The sequence below is a fragment of the Bombina bombina genome, chromosome 4 (genome assembly GCF_027579735.1).
Source record: "Bombina bombina isolate aBomBom1 chromosome 4, aBomBom1.pri, whole genome shotgun sequence".
NCBI lineage: Eukaryota > Metazoa > Chordata > Amphibia > Anura > Bombinatoridae > Bombina > Bombina bombina.
The window spans coordinates 512,470,712-512,486,231 of NC_069502.1; the positions used below are offsets into that span (position 1 = coordinate 512,470,712).

At 40.1% G+C, this 15,520-nt stretch overlaps 1 protein-coding gene across 5 annotated transcripts in view; it reads left to right on the forward strand.

Annotated features, from left to right (window-relative positions):
• Positions 1–15,520, forward strand: part of FAM135A (family with sequence similarity 135 member A) — a 672,026-nt gene that overhangs the window by 497,025 nt on the left and 159,481 nt on the right. For all 5 annotated transcript variants that reach the window (XM_053710421.1, XM_053710424.1, XM_053710423.1 and 2 more), the window contains one exon: positions 9,028–9,182. In XM_053710421.1, coding sequence (XP_053566396.1) covers positions 9,028–9,182 — 155 coding nt within the window. The remainder of the gene's footprint in view (positions 1–9,027; positions 9,183–15,520) is intronic.

Genomic DNA, 15,520 nt, shown 5'->3' on the forward strand with positions numbered 1-15,520 from the left:
CCTGTCTGTGTTACTGCGCAAGAGGTTTGCAGAGCTTCCAGATGTGCAGCCATTTGTTAAGGTTCTGCTGGGATCAGACCTGTGTTTAGATCTAAGGCTCCTCCTTGGAGTTTAAATCTTGTCCTTAAGGTTTTGAAACGAGTTCCGTTGGAGCCTATGCATGAAGTAAACATTAAATTGTTGTCTTGGAAGGTTCCTTTTCTACTGACTGCGCGCAGAGTATCTGTAATTGCTGCCTTGCAATGCGTCCCTCCTTATCTGACTTTTCATGCCAATAAGACTGTTCTACAAACCAAGTTAGGTTTTCTTCCTATGGTTGTGTCAATTCACAACATCAGTCAAGAGATTGTGGTTCCTTTCTTATGTCCTAATCCTCCTTCGTCGAAGGAACGTTTACAACGTATTTCTGGATGTGGTTTGTGCCTTAAAGTTCTATCTTCGGGCCACAAAGGAATTTAGACAAACCTCTTTCTCTGTTTGTTCTCTTTTCAGGGAAGTGTAGGGGTCAAAGGGCATCTTTGACTTCCTTATCTTTTTTTCTGGGGAGTGTCATCCGTTTAGCATAGAAACAGCGGGACATGACCTTCCTCTGGGGATTACGGCTCATTCTATGAGAGCAGTGGTTTCCTCTTGGGCCTTCAAAAATGAGGCTTCTATGGATCAGATTTGTAAGGCGGCTATCTAGTTCTCCTTACATACTTTTCCAAAATTTTACAAGTTTGATTTTTTTGCTTCTGCTGAAGCAGCCTTCAGGAGAAGGGTTTTGAGGCTGTGGTGCCCTCAGATTAAGGTCCGTCTCTCTTTTTTCCATCCCGTTAGCATTCTGTGTTCTCTAGAGCTTGGGTATATGTTTCCCACAAGTAAGGAATGCAGTTGTGGACTCTTCCCATATTAAGATGGAAAAATATAAATGATGCTTACCTGATAATTTAATTTCCATCTGTATGAGAAGAGTCCACAGCTCCCGCCCATGTTCTCCGATGGGTGGCCCTAAATTTGAAATTTTTTCTTCTGGCACCTTTTTCACCTTGATATTTCTCCTACTGTTCCTTGTTCCCTTGGCAGAATGACTTGGGTTATGAGGAAGTGGGGGAGTTATTTTACGTCTTTGGCTGGGGTGTATTTGCCTCCTCCTGGTGGCCAGGTTCAGTATTTTCCACAAGTAAGGAATGCAGTTGTGGACTCTTCCCATACAGATAGAAATAAAATTATCAGGTAAACATAATTTTATGTTTTTTTCACATTTGAGATTACTAAGGAGTGCAGCACCTTCCCTTTGTTTTATTTTAACAAATTAAAGCTGCTATTTATTATGTAAATTTTTAGCAGGTATGCTGTGGGGAAAACGAAAGCAGTTTCTTACCAGACAATATCAGTACTTTCCAGCAAAACAGGCTCACATGGAACATTATGTGCTCCACCCACTTCCTCCCTCCCCGTGTGCAGCATCACACCGTGTACCGTATCGTCACACACCTTCACAGCAGTGGCTCCTGCATATGAGTGTCCTGCCCATCAGCCAAAATCCAAGTCAGCACTGCCGTTGCAAACCTACCCAACTCCGGCGGACTACAGTACCCATAAGGTCACAGGGTGCACCGGAAGTTCGGCTGTACTGCGCATGTACTGTATTGCAGATACTGTTTAATGACCCAAATATAGGCCGCATCGCAAATATAAAGCTTCAAATCAAGGAATAAAAGTGTGGCCTATATGCGAAACAATACTGTATATGAAAACCTCAACAGTCCTTTATAGATCATTGTTATGTAGAAATCTCAGTGGATTGAACAGTGCTTCCATAGATAATCTATGTATCAAGGAAACATTTGTGCTGCCCAAAAGATTTGTTTCGACCGAATACTGGGTTTGGATTTGTTACTGTTATTTTCAGTGGGAACAGCAAGAAGATACAACTAATTTTAACAAAAAGCTTACATTATAGAATTTGAACAGATAAAAAGAACCTATGTTTCAATGCTAACAGAATATACAACTCACTGAGGTACAGAAGTCACACAGCTGCACTTCCCAATAGCTCTAGTCAAAGTGATTTAAACGGTCTTGGCTTCTCTTAGTCTTGCTCCTCCCAGTCTTGCTCCTACCTATGCTAGGTTAAGGCTTGATTGTACAAGCCTGTATGAAAGTCCAACATATAGTGCCTGACTGGCAGTCCCTAACATCAATCATTAGTAATACTATGGCAGAATTGGACAGGGGACAATAGACTTCTAAATGGTCAGCCCCCTGTACATCATTACAAACAAGCTGATTAGCTAAACAATATTGCTCCCCACCTACTGCACCTTTTTTTGGCACCGAACAGCACAAACAAATTAATGAATCAATTTGGTCAAGCAATTGTTCGTGATTCGTGCGATCATGTATTAGGTTATTTATGTATTAACAACTTGCTGGATTGGCATGATTTCAAATACTAATTAATTTGAAGCAGAATGCAGATCTTTAGTAGTAATGGTTTTATATTTTACTAGATCACTATGACAATTATATTGATGTAATTTGTTTTTGCTGTATCCATTCAGAAAGTACATACCAAAATTATTTAAATTGCACCCTTGTTTAACAACAAGAGAGTAGTTCAGTTGGGAACTAATGTTGCTTACTAGGGTACCGACTTGTTGCTCACTTGATGTTTTTATTTTTACATTTTTTTAATTACATTTTATACACAAGATACAGTTTAGGAATTAGTAAATTACATTGAGGTCAGAAATACCAAAACTCATCAAGAGTCATATACCAAGACCTCGGGAATTGTATTTTACCAATTTCGATGTTCTTTTCTCACATTTCGAATGCGGGGAACAAAAGATAAACATTAATTTATTTCATGTAATTGGCAAGAGTCCATGAGCTAGTGACGTATGGGATATACAATCCTACCAGGAGAGGCAAAGTTTCCCAAACCTCAAAATGCCTATAAATACACCCCTCACCACACCCACAATTCAGTTTTACAAACGTTGCCTCGTATGGAGGTGGTGAAGTAAGTTTGTGCTAAGATTTCTACGCTGATATGCTCTTCTCAGCATTTTGAAGCCTGATTCCTCTCAGAGTACAGTGAATGTCAGAGGGATGTGAAGGGAGTATCACCTGTTGAATGTAAAGGTTTTCCTCATGGGAGATCTATTTCATAGGTTCTCTGTTATCGGTCGTAGAGATTCATCTCCTACCTCCCATATTCAGATTGACGATATACTCTCATATTCTATTACCTCTACTGATAACTGTTTCAGTACTGGTTTGGCTATCTGCTATATGTGGATGGGTGTCTTTGGGTAAGTATGTTTTCATTACTTTAGACACTCAGCTATGGTTTGGCACTTTATGTATTTATATAAAGTTCTAAATATATGTATTGTACTTATATTTGCCATGATTCAGGTTTTCAGTATATTTCCTTTTGCAGACTTTGTTTCATATCTGGGAAATACTTTTTTTTTAGGAAAAATGTATTTCTTACCTGGGGTATAGTCTCTTTTTCAAATTGACTGTCTTTTAAATTCGCGGACAGAATTAGGCTCGCAAGGGCGCAAAATGCCAAAGTTAATTGTGTTATTCATGGCACATGATTTTTTTGGCACGAAGTTACGTTTGTTGAAGCAAATTCGTCATTTCCGGCGTCTTCCTATATGCCTCTTGCCTTTTTTCTCTATGAGAGGGCTATGCTGTTTGCATTTTTTTCCATTCCTGAAACTACCATATAAGGAAATTGATAATTTTGCTTTATATAATGTTTTTTTCTCTTACATTTGCAAGATGTCTCAATCTGATCCTGTCTCAGAAATCACTGTTGGAACCCTGCTGCCTGATAACAGTTCTACCAAAGCTAAGTGCATTTGTTGTAAACTTGTGGAGGTTATATCTCCTGCTATGGTTTGCAATAGTTGTCATGATTTATTAAACTTTTACATGCAGAGAATGTATCCATCAGTAGTAGTTCATTACCTGTTGCTGTTCCCTCAACATCTAATGCACAAGATATACCTATAAATTTAAAAGAATTTATTTCTGATTTTTTCAGAAGGCTTTGTCTGCCATCCAGCCTTCTAATAAACATAAAAGGTATTTTAAAACTTCTCATAAAGTTGATGAAATTTCAAATGACCGGCAACATGCTGAATTATCCTTCTCTGATGGGGATCTATCTGGTTCAGAAGATCCTGCCTCAGATATTGACACTGACAAATCTTCTTATTTATTTAAAATGGAGTATATTCGTTCTTTGTTAAAAGAAGTGTTAATTACATTGGATATGGAGGAAACTAGTCCTCTTGATATTAAAACTAGTAAACGTTTAAATTCTATTTATAAACCTCCTGTGGTTATTCCAGAGGTTTATACAGTTCCTGATGCTATTTCTGATATGATTTCTAAGGAATGGAATAGGCCTGGTGGTACTTTTATTCCTTCTTCAAGGTTTAAAAAATTGTATCCTTTGCCAGCAGTTACTTTAGAGATTTGGGATAAGATCCCCAAAGTTGATGGGGCTATCTCTACTCTTGCTAAACGTGCTACTATTCCTACGGAAGATATTACTTCTTTTAAAGATCCTTTAGATAGGAAACTTGAATCTTATCTAAGGAAAGCCTATTTATATTCAGATCGTCATCTCAGGCCTGCAATTTCTTTGGCTGATGTTGCAGCTGTTTCAACTTTTTGGTTGGAAACTTTAGCGCAACAAGTATTGGATCATAATTTGTCTAGCATTGTTAACTTGATTCAACATTCTAATAATTTTATTTGTGATGCCATTTTTGATATCATCTAAATTGATGTTAAATCTATGTCTTTAGCTATTTTAGCCAGAAGAGCTTTGTGGCTTAAATCTTGGAATGCTGACATGACTTCTAAGTCCAGATTGCTATCTCTTTCTTTCCAAGGTAATAAGTTTTTTGGTTCTCAGTTGGATTCAATCATTTCAACTGTCACTGGGGGAAGGGAGTTTTTTGCCTCAGGATTAAAGACCTAAGGGTAAATCTAAAGCTTCTAGCCGGTTTTGTTCCTTTCGACAAAATAAGGAACAGAAACCTAATCCCTCCCACAAGGAATCTGTTTCCAATTGGAAGCCTTCCTCGAATTGGAATAAATCCAAGCCATTTAAGAGATCAAAGCCAGCCCCCAAGTCCGCATGAAGGTGCGGCCCTCATTCCAGCTCAGCTGGTAGGGGCAGATTAAGATTTTTCAAAGATGTTTGGACCAATTCGGTCCAAAATCAATGGATTCAGAGTATTGTCTCTCAGGGGTACAGAATAGGATTCAGAGTAAGACCGCCTGTGAGAAGATTTTTTCTCTCACGCATCCCTGGAAACCCAGTAAAGGCTCGGCTTTCCTGAAGTGTGCTTTAGACCTGGAGTTATCAGGGGTAATCATGCCAGTTCCGTTTCAGGAACAGGGTCTGGGGTTTTATTCAAATCTATTCATTGTCCTTAAGAAAGAAAATTTATTCAGTCCAGTTTTGGATCTAAAAATTTTGAATCGATATGTAAGAGGTACCAACTTTCAAAATGTTGACTATACGGACTATTCTGCCATTTGTTCAGCAAGAGCATTATATGTCCACAATAGACTTACAGGATGCATATCTTCATATTCCAATTCATCCAGATCACTATCAGTTACTGAGATTCTCTTTTCTAGACAAGCATTACCAATTTGTTGCTCTTTCTTTTGGCCTAGCGACAGCTCCAAGAATCTTTTCTAAGGTTCTCGGTGCCCTACTCTATGTAACCAGAGAGCGGGGTATTGCGGTATTTCCTTATTTGGACGATATCTTGGTACTTGCTCAGTATTTACGTTCTGCAGAATCTCACACGAATCAGCTAGTGTTGTTTTTTCAAAAACATGGTTGGAGGATCAATTTACCAACAAGTTATTTGATTCCTCAGACAAGAGTAACCTTTTTAGGATTCCAGATAGATTCAGTGTCCATGACTTTGTCTCTAACGGACAAGAGACGTTTGAAATTGGTTGCAGCCTATCGGAACCTTCAGTAGCTATGTGTATGGAAGTTTTAGGTCTCATGACTGCAGCATCGGACGCGATCCCCTTTGCTTGTTTTCATATGAGACATCTCCAGCTTTGTATGCAGAACCCATGGTGCAGGGATTATACAAGGATATCACAATTAATATCCTTAAATCCCAATGTTCGACTATCTCTGACTTGGTGGTTAGATCACCATCGTATTGTTCTAGGGGCCTCTTTCGTTCATCCAACCTGGACTGTGATCACAACAGATGCAAGTCTTTCAGGTTGGGGAGCTGTTTGGGGATTTCTGACAGCACAAGGGGTTTGGAAATCTCAAGAGGCGAGATTACCAATAAATATTTTGGAACTCTGTGCGATTCTCAGGGCTCTTCAGTTTTGGCCTCTATTGAAGAGAGAACCTTCCATTTGTTTTTAGACGGACAATATCACAACTGTGGCATATGTCAATCATCAGGGTGGGACTCACAGTCCTTAAGCTATGAAAGAAGTTTCTTGGATACTTGTTTGGGCGGAATCCAGCTCCTGTCTAATTTCTGCAGTTCATATCCCAGGTATAGACAATTGGGAAGCGGATTATCTCAGTCGTCAGACTTTACACCTCAAATTGTTCAGATGTGGGGTCTTCCAGAAATAGATCTGATGGCATCTCATCTAAACAAGAAACTTCCCAGGTACCTGTCCAGGTCCAGGGATCCTCAGGTGGAAGCAGTGGATGCGTTGACACTTCCTTGGTGTTATCAACCTGCTTATATTTTCCCGCCTCTAGTTCTTCTTTCAAGAGTGATCTCCAAAATCATCATGAAACAATCGTTTGTGTTGCTGGTGGCTCCAGCATTGCCTCACAGGTTTTAGTATGCGGATCTTGTTCGGATGTTCAGTTGCCAACCTTTGCCACTTCCATTAAGACCTTCTGTCTCAAGGTCAGTTTTTCCATCAGGATCTCAAATCATTAAATTTGAAGGTATGGAAATTGAACGCCTAGTGCTTAGTCATAGAGGTTTCTCTGATTCAGTGATTAATACTATGTTACAGGCTTGTAAATCTGTTTCTAGAAAGATTTATTATCGAGTTTGGAAGACTTACATTTCATGGTGTTCCTTTCATAAATTCTCTTGGCATTCTTTTAGAATTTCTAGAATTTTACAGTTTCTTCAGGATGGTTTGGATAAAGGTTTGTCTGCAAGTTCCTTGAAAGGACAAATCTTCTCTTTCTGTTTTATTCCACAGAAAAATTACTAAACTTCCAGATATTCACTGTTTTGTACAGGTTTTGGTTCGCATCAAGCCTGTCATTAAATCAATCTCTCCTCCTTGGAGTCTTAATTTGGTTTTGAAGGCTTTACAGGCTCCTCCGTTTGAGCCTATGCATTCTTTGGACATTACACTACTTTCTTGGAAAGTGTTGTTCTTTTTGGCCATCTCTTCTGCTTGAAGAGTTTCTGAATTATCTGCTCTCTTGTGAGTCTCCTTTTCTGATTTTTCATCAGGATAAGGCAGTTTTGCGGACTTCATTTAAATTCTTACCTAAGTTTGTGAATTCTAACAACATTAATAGAGAAATTGTTGTCCCTTCTTTGTGTCCTAATCCTAAGAATTTAAGATCTTTACATTCTTTGGATGTGGTGAGAGCTCTGAAATATTATGTTGAATCTACTAAAGATTTCAGGAAGACTTCTGACTATTTGTTATCTTTTCTGGTTGCAGGAAAGGTCAGAAGGCTTCTGCCGTTTCTTTGGCATCATGATTAAAGCTTTTGATTCATCAAGCTTATTTGGAGTCGGGTAAAGCCCCACCTCAGAGAATTACAGCTCATTCTACTAGATCAGTTTCCACTTTTTGGGCTTTTAAGAATGAAGCTTCAGTTGATCAGATTTGCAAAGCAGCAACTTGGTCTTCTTTGCATACATTTACTAAATTCTACCATTTTTATGTATTTGCTTCTTCAGAAGCAGTTTTTGGTAGAAAAGTTCTTCAGGCAGCTGTTTCTGTTTCGTTCTTCTTCTTATGATTTAAGTTTTCTTTTTATTTATGAGAATAAACTTATATTTGGGTTGTGGATTAATGTTTTTTCAGAGAAATGGCTGTTTTTATTTTATCCCTCCCTCTCTAGTGACTCTTGCGTGGAATTCCACTTCTTGGGTATTTCTATCCCATATGTCACTAGCTCATGGACTCTTGCCAATTACATGAAAGAAAACATAATTTATGTAAGAACTTACCTGATAAATTCATTTCTTTCATATTGGCAAGAGTCCATGAGGCCCAACCCTTTTTTTATGGTGGTTATGATTTTTTTGTATAAAGCACAATTATTTCCAAATTCCTTTGTTGATGCGTTTTACTCCTTTCTTTATCACCCCACTACTTGGCTATTCGTTAAACTGAATTTTGGGCGTGGTGAGGGGTGTATTTATAGGCATTTTGAGGTTTGGGAAACTTTGCCCCTCCTGGTAGGATTGTATATCCCATACGTCACTATCTCATGGACTCTTGCCTATTTGAAAGAAATTAATTTATCAGGTAAGTTCTTACATAAATTATGTTTTTCTATGTTCACAAGTGGAAGGACATAAAAAAAAGTGTTTTTTGTCACAGTTTATTGAGTTGTACAAAACAATAACGTAAATTGTAATTTATACTGAAATGATAAACGTTATAATCAAAACAAGCCCATCAAGGACCTGAAAACCATAGCATAAAATAAAATTGAACCACATAGCGTATCCGAAATTGGTATATCTGATAATGTAGGCTGTCCTAAAAGTTACGTAACAGGTGTAAAAGCAACCTTATTTGGAGCCTACAGACAACAAGGCTAATTGTAGTCATAGAGTAAGTATAAAGTGAATTGTTTTACATTTCAGTGAAATATTTAAAAAAATATCTCCTTTGTGAAAGAATAAGCGACAACATATGAATACTTCTCACTTGTTTTGTATAAAAATAATTCTTATAAATATGTCTCACTTGACCATTACATTTATAACGTAAAATATTTTTTTTTCTCTGCAGTGCTCAAAGCCACCTTCAGATGTCTACAGCCATTAAAAACTCAACATATTTCAGTTCTCTTCCTCCTCTTCCAATTGAGTGCAATGAACTGGATGGAGACTTTAATTCCCTGCCTATTATATTTGAAGATAGGTATCTAGATTATATTACAGAAGGTATGTATATACTGTAAAATCACATAAGTGTATATAGAAACATATACAAGTACTTAAAGGCATCTTACACAGATTACCAGACTCTCTATTTTCGTGATATCTTGAATTAGGTGTGGTGAACCTATGGCATGAGTGCCAAAGGTGACTCTCATAGCATAATTGCTGGTACTCTGCTTGGTTTTGTTGGCTGCAATGGTAGTGCTTAATAAATTATTTCTGGTTATATATCTACACTTAGACCTTAGTTGTTGATATAAATATATTATGAATTTAAAAGAAAAGAAAAAAAGTATTTACTGTTCTTTTTTTGTGACTTTAATTTTAATGTTGCTTGTTTAAGGACCATAGACATTTAAAACCAGTTTGGAAGACACTCTCAAAAAAGTTTGCCACCCCTGTCCTAAATTGTTTGTAGACAACTTTCTAAATATGTCAATTTTTTTTAAAGCAATTTCTATAGGAAGTGCAGGAAGTAAGTACCACAAGTAATGCTTTCCAGTAGGACCACACTACAGTACTTTGTTTTTATGTGATTTTGTTTTGTTCATTTGAGACCAGAGAGAGAGAATTTCAGCAGTTATCTGACATCACATTTGCACATTGTTTTTTCCAGTTTTCCTTTTTACAGAGAAGGAGAAGAATGTTAAATCTTCTAGCCATGTATGTATGACAATATCGGTTTTCTAGGTCTCTTTCGCTTGTCTCTTATCTAGTTGACTGGGATTTGTTATTCTTGGTGCGGTCAAGGTTGTCATAAAGAAAACTGGTACACGTGACTTCAGGGCATCTGGAGCAGCATCAGCAGACGAAATTTAATGGCACATAAAACCTAAATTTTTGTTTTTCATTATTTAGATAGAGCAGGTGATTTTACACAACTTTCTAATTTGTTTTGTTCTCTTTTCCTTCCTAACATAGGGAGAGTCCACAGCTTCATTACTTACTGTTAGGAAATGCAACACCTGGCCACCAGGAGGAGGCAAAGACACCCCAGCCAAAGGCTTAAATATCCCTCCTACTTCCTCATTACCCCAGTCATTCTTTGCCTTTCGTCACATTAGGATGTGGCAGAGAAGTGTCAGAAGATTCAGAGAGTCCTGAAAAATGGTATCTGCCCTTCAAGATAGGACTGGAGTTTTAAGTAGTCATGTCAACCTCTCAGTTATGTGAGGAATGTTTTTCTGTGAAACCATCCAGACTACTGCTATCAGCTACAAAGCAATCAGTGTTGATGAGTTTCACTGCCTGCTTTCTCTCACTCAAGTTCATGTCAGGAGCGCTGCTATAAGACTGTCACTCTTGAGAGGCTGTGTTCTGTTCCACAGCATGGATACTGGAGGTAAGATTGTTTAAATTTTTACACATAAAACGCTACAACAGGGTCACAGTGTGGCTCCTTTATACCTTGATAGGATCCAGGGTTAATATCCTCTGGAGGAGGTTTATTGAACAGGTGGGGTTTATTAATCAGTGTATTAATTATTTACATTTATGTCCCAAAGTTAAGCTGTGATAGGTTATTCTCAGACAGCATCCAAATTTATGTTTACGTCATAACCGAGGGTGTGTGTAATTCACATCATTTGATTGGTTAAGGGGGTGTATAAATAGAGCAAGGAATCAGTGTAACTATATAGCCTGATGAAACGGCACTCAGCCGAGAAACGCGTTGCTAAGCAACAATTTTATTTGTTTTAATAAAATATTAACTGTTTTATCCTTACTCTGGATATTGGAACTTTATTTACACCCCTTTGTTTGGATATCCGCCTGGTTGGAGTCTCTTTTTTTTGGGGTTTACTCACACCGGTCAGCTGTTCGGTATCCCGCATTAGAAGTGTCATCGGAATCGGTTACTGTGGGGAGCCTCGATCTGACCTCAAGCGTCCATTGCATAAGCGAGTCAGCCGAACGGCTCTGAAGCTTCGGCCTGTCCGTTATTGCACTGCATGTGCAACGCCGCTTGTGAGTATATCTCCATCTTTGTCTTATCTTTTGATGTCGGTTTAGGACATACTACACCAAGAGCGCCTCTCGTTTTTCTGTCTTTCAGGAACTGTTTGCATCGATACCTTATTGGAGAGAGCTGCCCGTCTTCTGTATTTCCCTGATCACTTGTATCTGGATTTTAGTATGTCTGGACTTTTCCAAATATCACGTTTATTGTGGACTTTATTTTAGTGTCTATCTGTATTTGGCGCACCTCCTTTTTAGACACCTTTACCCTGCTAGGTTAGGTGTTTGTTTGTTTTTATATTAATTATTTACATGCTGATAGACTGTGTGTTTTTGGCTGGAACAAACAGGTTTCACTTTTAAGTTTCACTTTCGTTTTTGAAAATGTTGCACAGCTCCTATTACTTGCTGTACTTGTGTGTGGTCTATGTTCATTTCCTTCATTCTGGCTGAGATTTGAACCTGAGGAGAATGTTTTCTCTATTAACTGTCTGGGTCTAGGAGGTGGTGAGTGCCCCAGCCATTGGAAGTATAAAAGGCAGTTTTCTATAATAAAAAAAATGTTTTTATTTGTGTCCTTCTGTGGGTTTAACCTGAGCTATGGCGGACTCTGACATGTTATAAGGTACTCCTTCTGTACTAAATCATACCTGTTTATATTGGGAGGAGGCCGTGATTTTCCCACCCACTCAAGTATGTTCCACATGCCTTAACACCGTTATAAAGTCTAAGAAGGGAGACAAGCCTACTAAGGCTCTTAGTCCCTCTGAGCCGTCTACCTCTCAGGACTCGGCGTCAAGTGAGATTACTATCCTTGCTACATTATCCACTCCACGTGCAGTTCCCCGTAGCACATCTAATCCTCCATCCGGAGGGGGCCTTCTTCCTGCGGACTTTGCCGCGCAGTTACAAACGACTGTGTCTGCGGCCCTCAATGCATTACCTCACTCTAACAAACGCAAGAGAAAGGTTAAACATAGCTCTCCTGACCCGGAGTCATCTAAATATTTATCTGATTTAGCTATTATGTCCCAGTTATCTGATGATAAGTTAACCTCTGTAGCTTCAGAGGGTGAACTTTTTGGGTCGGAGTCCTTAGTGTCTAAGCCTCCTGCTGCGGAGGAACCGTCATTTAGATTTAAAATTGAGCACTTGCGTTTTTTATTAAAGGAGATTCTGTTTACGTTAGAGGTTCCAGAGGCCTCACTGCCTGAAGAACCTATGATACCTAAATTAGAAAGAGTTTAGGAAGACAGAAAAGTTCCTATGACTTTTCCTGTGCTGGTTAAGATGGTGAACATTATTAAGAACGAATGGGAAAGAATTGGTTCTTTCTTTTTCCCCCTCGTCTACTTTTAAAAAGTTGTTACCGGTCCCGAACTCTCAACTGGATTTGTGGGGCTCCATTCCTGAGGTGGATCGTGCTATCTCTACGCTTACTAAACTTACTACTATACCTCTTGAGGATAGTTCTTCGTTCAAAGAGCCGATGGATAAGAAAACGAAAACCTTTCTAAGAAAGATTTTTCAACATACAGGATTTCTGTTTCAACCGTGGCTGCAGTTGCCGCGGTTGCCGGAGCGGCTACCTACTGGTGCGACTCTTTGTCAGAACTCATTGAGGTGGAGTCTCCCCTCGAGGACATTCAAGACAGAATTAAAGCTCATAGAATTGCCAATTCTTTTATATATTATGCAAACATGCAAATTATTCGCCTAAATGCAAAAGCCCTCTGGCTTTGCGGTCCTAGTCCGCCGGGTGCCCTGGTTGAAGTCTCGGTCTGCGAATAAGACTTCTAATTCCAGACTCCTTTCTCTTCCCTTAAAGGTAAAGATTTTATTTGGTCCAAGCCTGGACTCCATTATTTCTACGGTTACCGGAGGCAAGGGTGCCTTCCTACCGCAAGACAAGAAAAACAAGTCTAAGGGACGACAATCTTCTAATTTTGTTTCTTTCGTTCTGACAAATCCCAACTACAACAATCCTCCTCCAAGCCCGAGCAACCCAAGAGTACTTGGAAGCCGACTCTGTCCTGGAATAAATCCAAGCAGAATAAGAAGCCTGCCAAAAACAAATCGGCATGGAGGGGCGGCCCCCGATCCGGGATCGGATCATGGAGGGGGCAGAATGTCTTTATTTTTTTAGATGCCTGGTTCAAGGAAGTACAGGATTCGTGGGTCCTGGAGGTGGTATCTCAGGGATACAAGATAGGCTTCAAATTTCATCCGCCAAGGGGCAGATTCCTTCTCTTGAATCGGTCTACCAGACCAGAAAAGAGGGATGCCTTTCTAGGGTGTGTTTGGGATCTATCCTCCTTAGGAGTTGTTGTCCCGGTGCCTATTGAAGAAAGAGGTTTGGGGTTTTATTCAAACCTTTTCCTGGTCCCAAAGAAGGAGGGAACTTTTTGCCCAATTCTGGACCTAAAGTGCTTAAACAAATTTCTCAGTGTCCCTTCCTTCAAGATGGAGATAATACGGTCCATCCGTCCTTTAATTCAAGAAGGCCAGTTTATGACTACTATAGATCTGAAGGACGCTTACCTTCATGTTCCAATCCACAGGGAACACTTTCAGTTCCTGAGGTTTGCATTCCTGGACCAGCACTTCCCGTTAATTGCCCTTCTGTTTGGCCTAGCCACTGCTTTAAGAATCTTTACGAAAGTTTTGGGGGCTCTTCTAGCCATTGCCAGAACTCAGGGTATTGCAGTAGCTCCATACGTGGATATATGCAAGCACCATCTTTTCTTTTTGCAGAAGAATTCTTGGAGTTCCTTCTCAGTCTTCTTTGATCACATGGATGGAAGATAAACTTGGAAAACAGTTCTCTTATCCCAAGTACCAGGGTGGAATTCCTGGGTACTATAATAGACTCCATATCCATGAGGATATTTCTTAACAGACCAGAGACGTTGCAAGCTAACTTCAGCATGTCTTGCCCTCCAGACCTCCTTGAGTCCCTCTGGCTCAGTGTATGGAGGTGATTGGTCTCATGGTGTCCTGCATGGACATCATTCCTTTTGCCAGATTCCGTCTCAGATCTTTACAACTGTGCATGCTGAGGCAGTGGAACGGCGATCATTCAGATCTGACTCAACAGATTGTATTAGACAGCCGGTCGAGAGAATTGCTCTCTTGGTGGCTCTGTCCAGATCATCTTTCCCGAGGGACATGCTTCTTAAGACCATCCTGGGAGATTGTGACTACGAACGCAAGCCTATCCGGATGGGTAGCTGTTTGGGGTGCCAGGAAGGCACAGGGATTGTGGACTCAGGAGGAGTCCTCCCTCCAGATCAATATTTTGGAACTACGGGCAATCTTCAAAGCCTTGAAGGCTTGGCCACTTCTGGGTTCGTCCCAGTTTATCAGATTCCAATTAGACAATATAACCTTGGTGGCTTACATAAACCATCAGGGGGGAACAAGAAGTTCCTTGGCGATGAAGGAGGTATCTCAGATTCTGGAGTGGGTGGAGGCCCACAGCTGTTCGCTGTCAGCGATCCAAATTACAGGTGTGGACAACTGGGAGGCGGATTTTCTCAGCAGGCAATCCTTACATCCAGGGGAATGGTCTGGACAGAGCAGAGATATGCTGCAAGTGGGGGATGCTGTAGATAGATCTCATGGCTTCCCGTCTCAATACCAAGCTACCCAGGTACAGGTCGAGGGATCCCCAAGCAGATCTAATAGATGTACTAGCAGTGCCCTGGCTGTTTAAACTCACATCTCTTTCCTCCATTACCGCTTCTTCCACGAGTGGTGGCCCGCGTCAAGCAACAGCGGGTATCAGTAATCCTGATTGCTCCCTCGTAGCCGCGAAGGACGTTTTTTGCGGATTTAGTGGGGATGTCCTCATCTCCTCCGTGGAAGTTACCTTGTCACAGGGACCTTCTGATACAAGGTCCATTTGTTCATCAAAATCTAGATTCTCTGAGGCTGACTGCGTGGAGATTGAACGCTTAGTCTTAGCCAAGAGAGGTTTCTCTTAGAGTGTCATTGATACTCTTATTCAAGCTCGTAAACCAGTTACTCTGCGTATCTACCACAAGGTGTGGAGGACCTACTTATTCTGGTGTGAAGAGCGTGGTTTTTCCTGGCACAGAGTTAAGGTTGCCAGGATCTTATGTTTAATCCAGGGTGCGCTGGAGCACTGCCTTTCTGCTAGTTTCCTGAAGGGACAGATTTCGGCCCTGTCAGTTTTATTGCACAAGAGACTGGCTGAGCTTCCAGACATGCAGTCCTTTGTAAGGCTCTGTGTTTAGATCTGGGGCTCGCCCTTGTAGCCTAAATCTTGTTCTTCTGGTTTTGCAACAGGTTCCGTTTGAGCCTCTGCATTCCGTTGACATTAAATTATTATCTTGCAAGGTTCTTTTCTTTCATGTAAT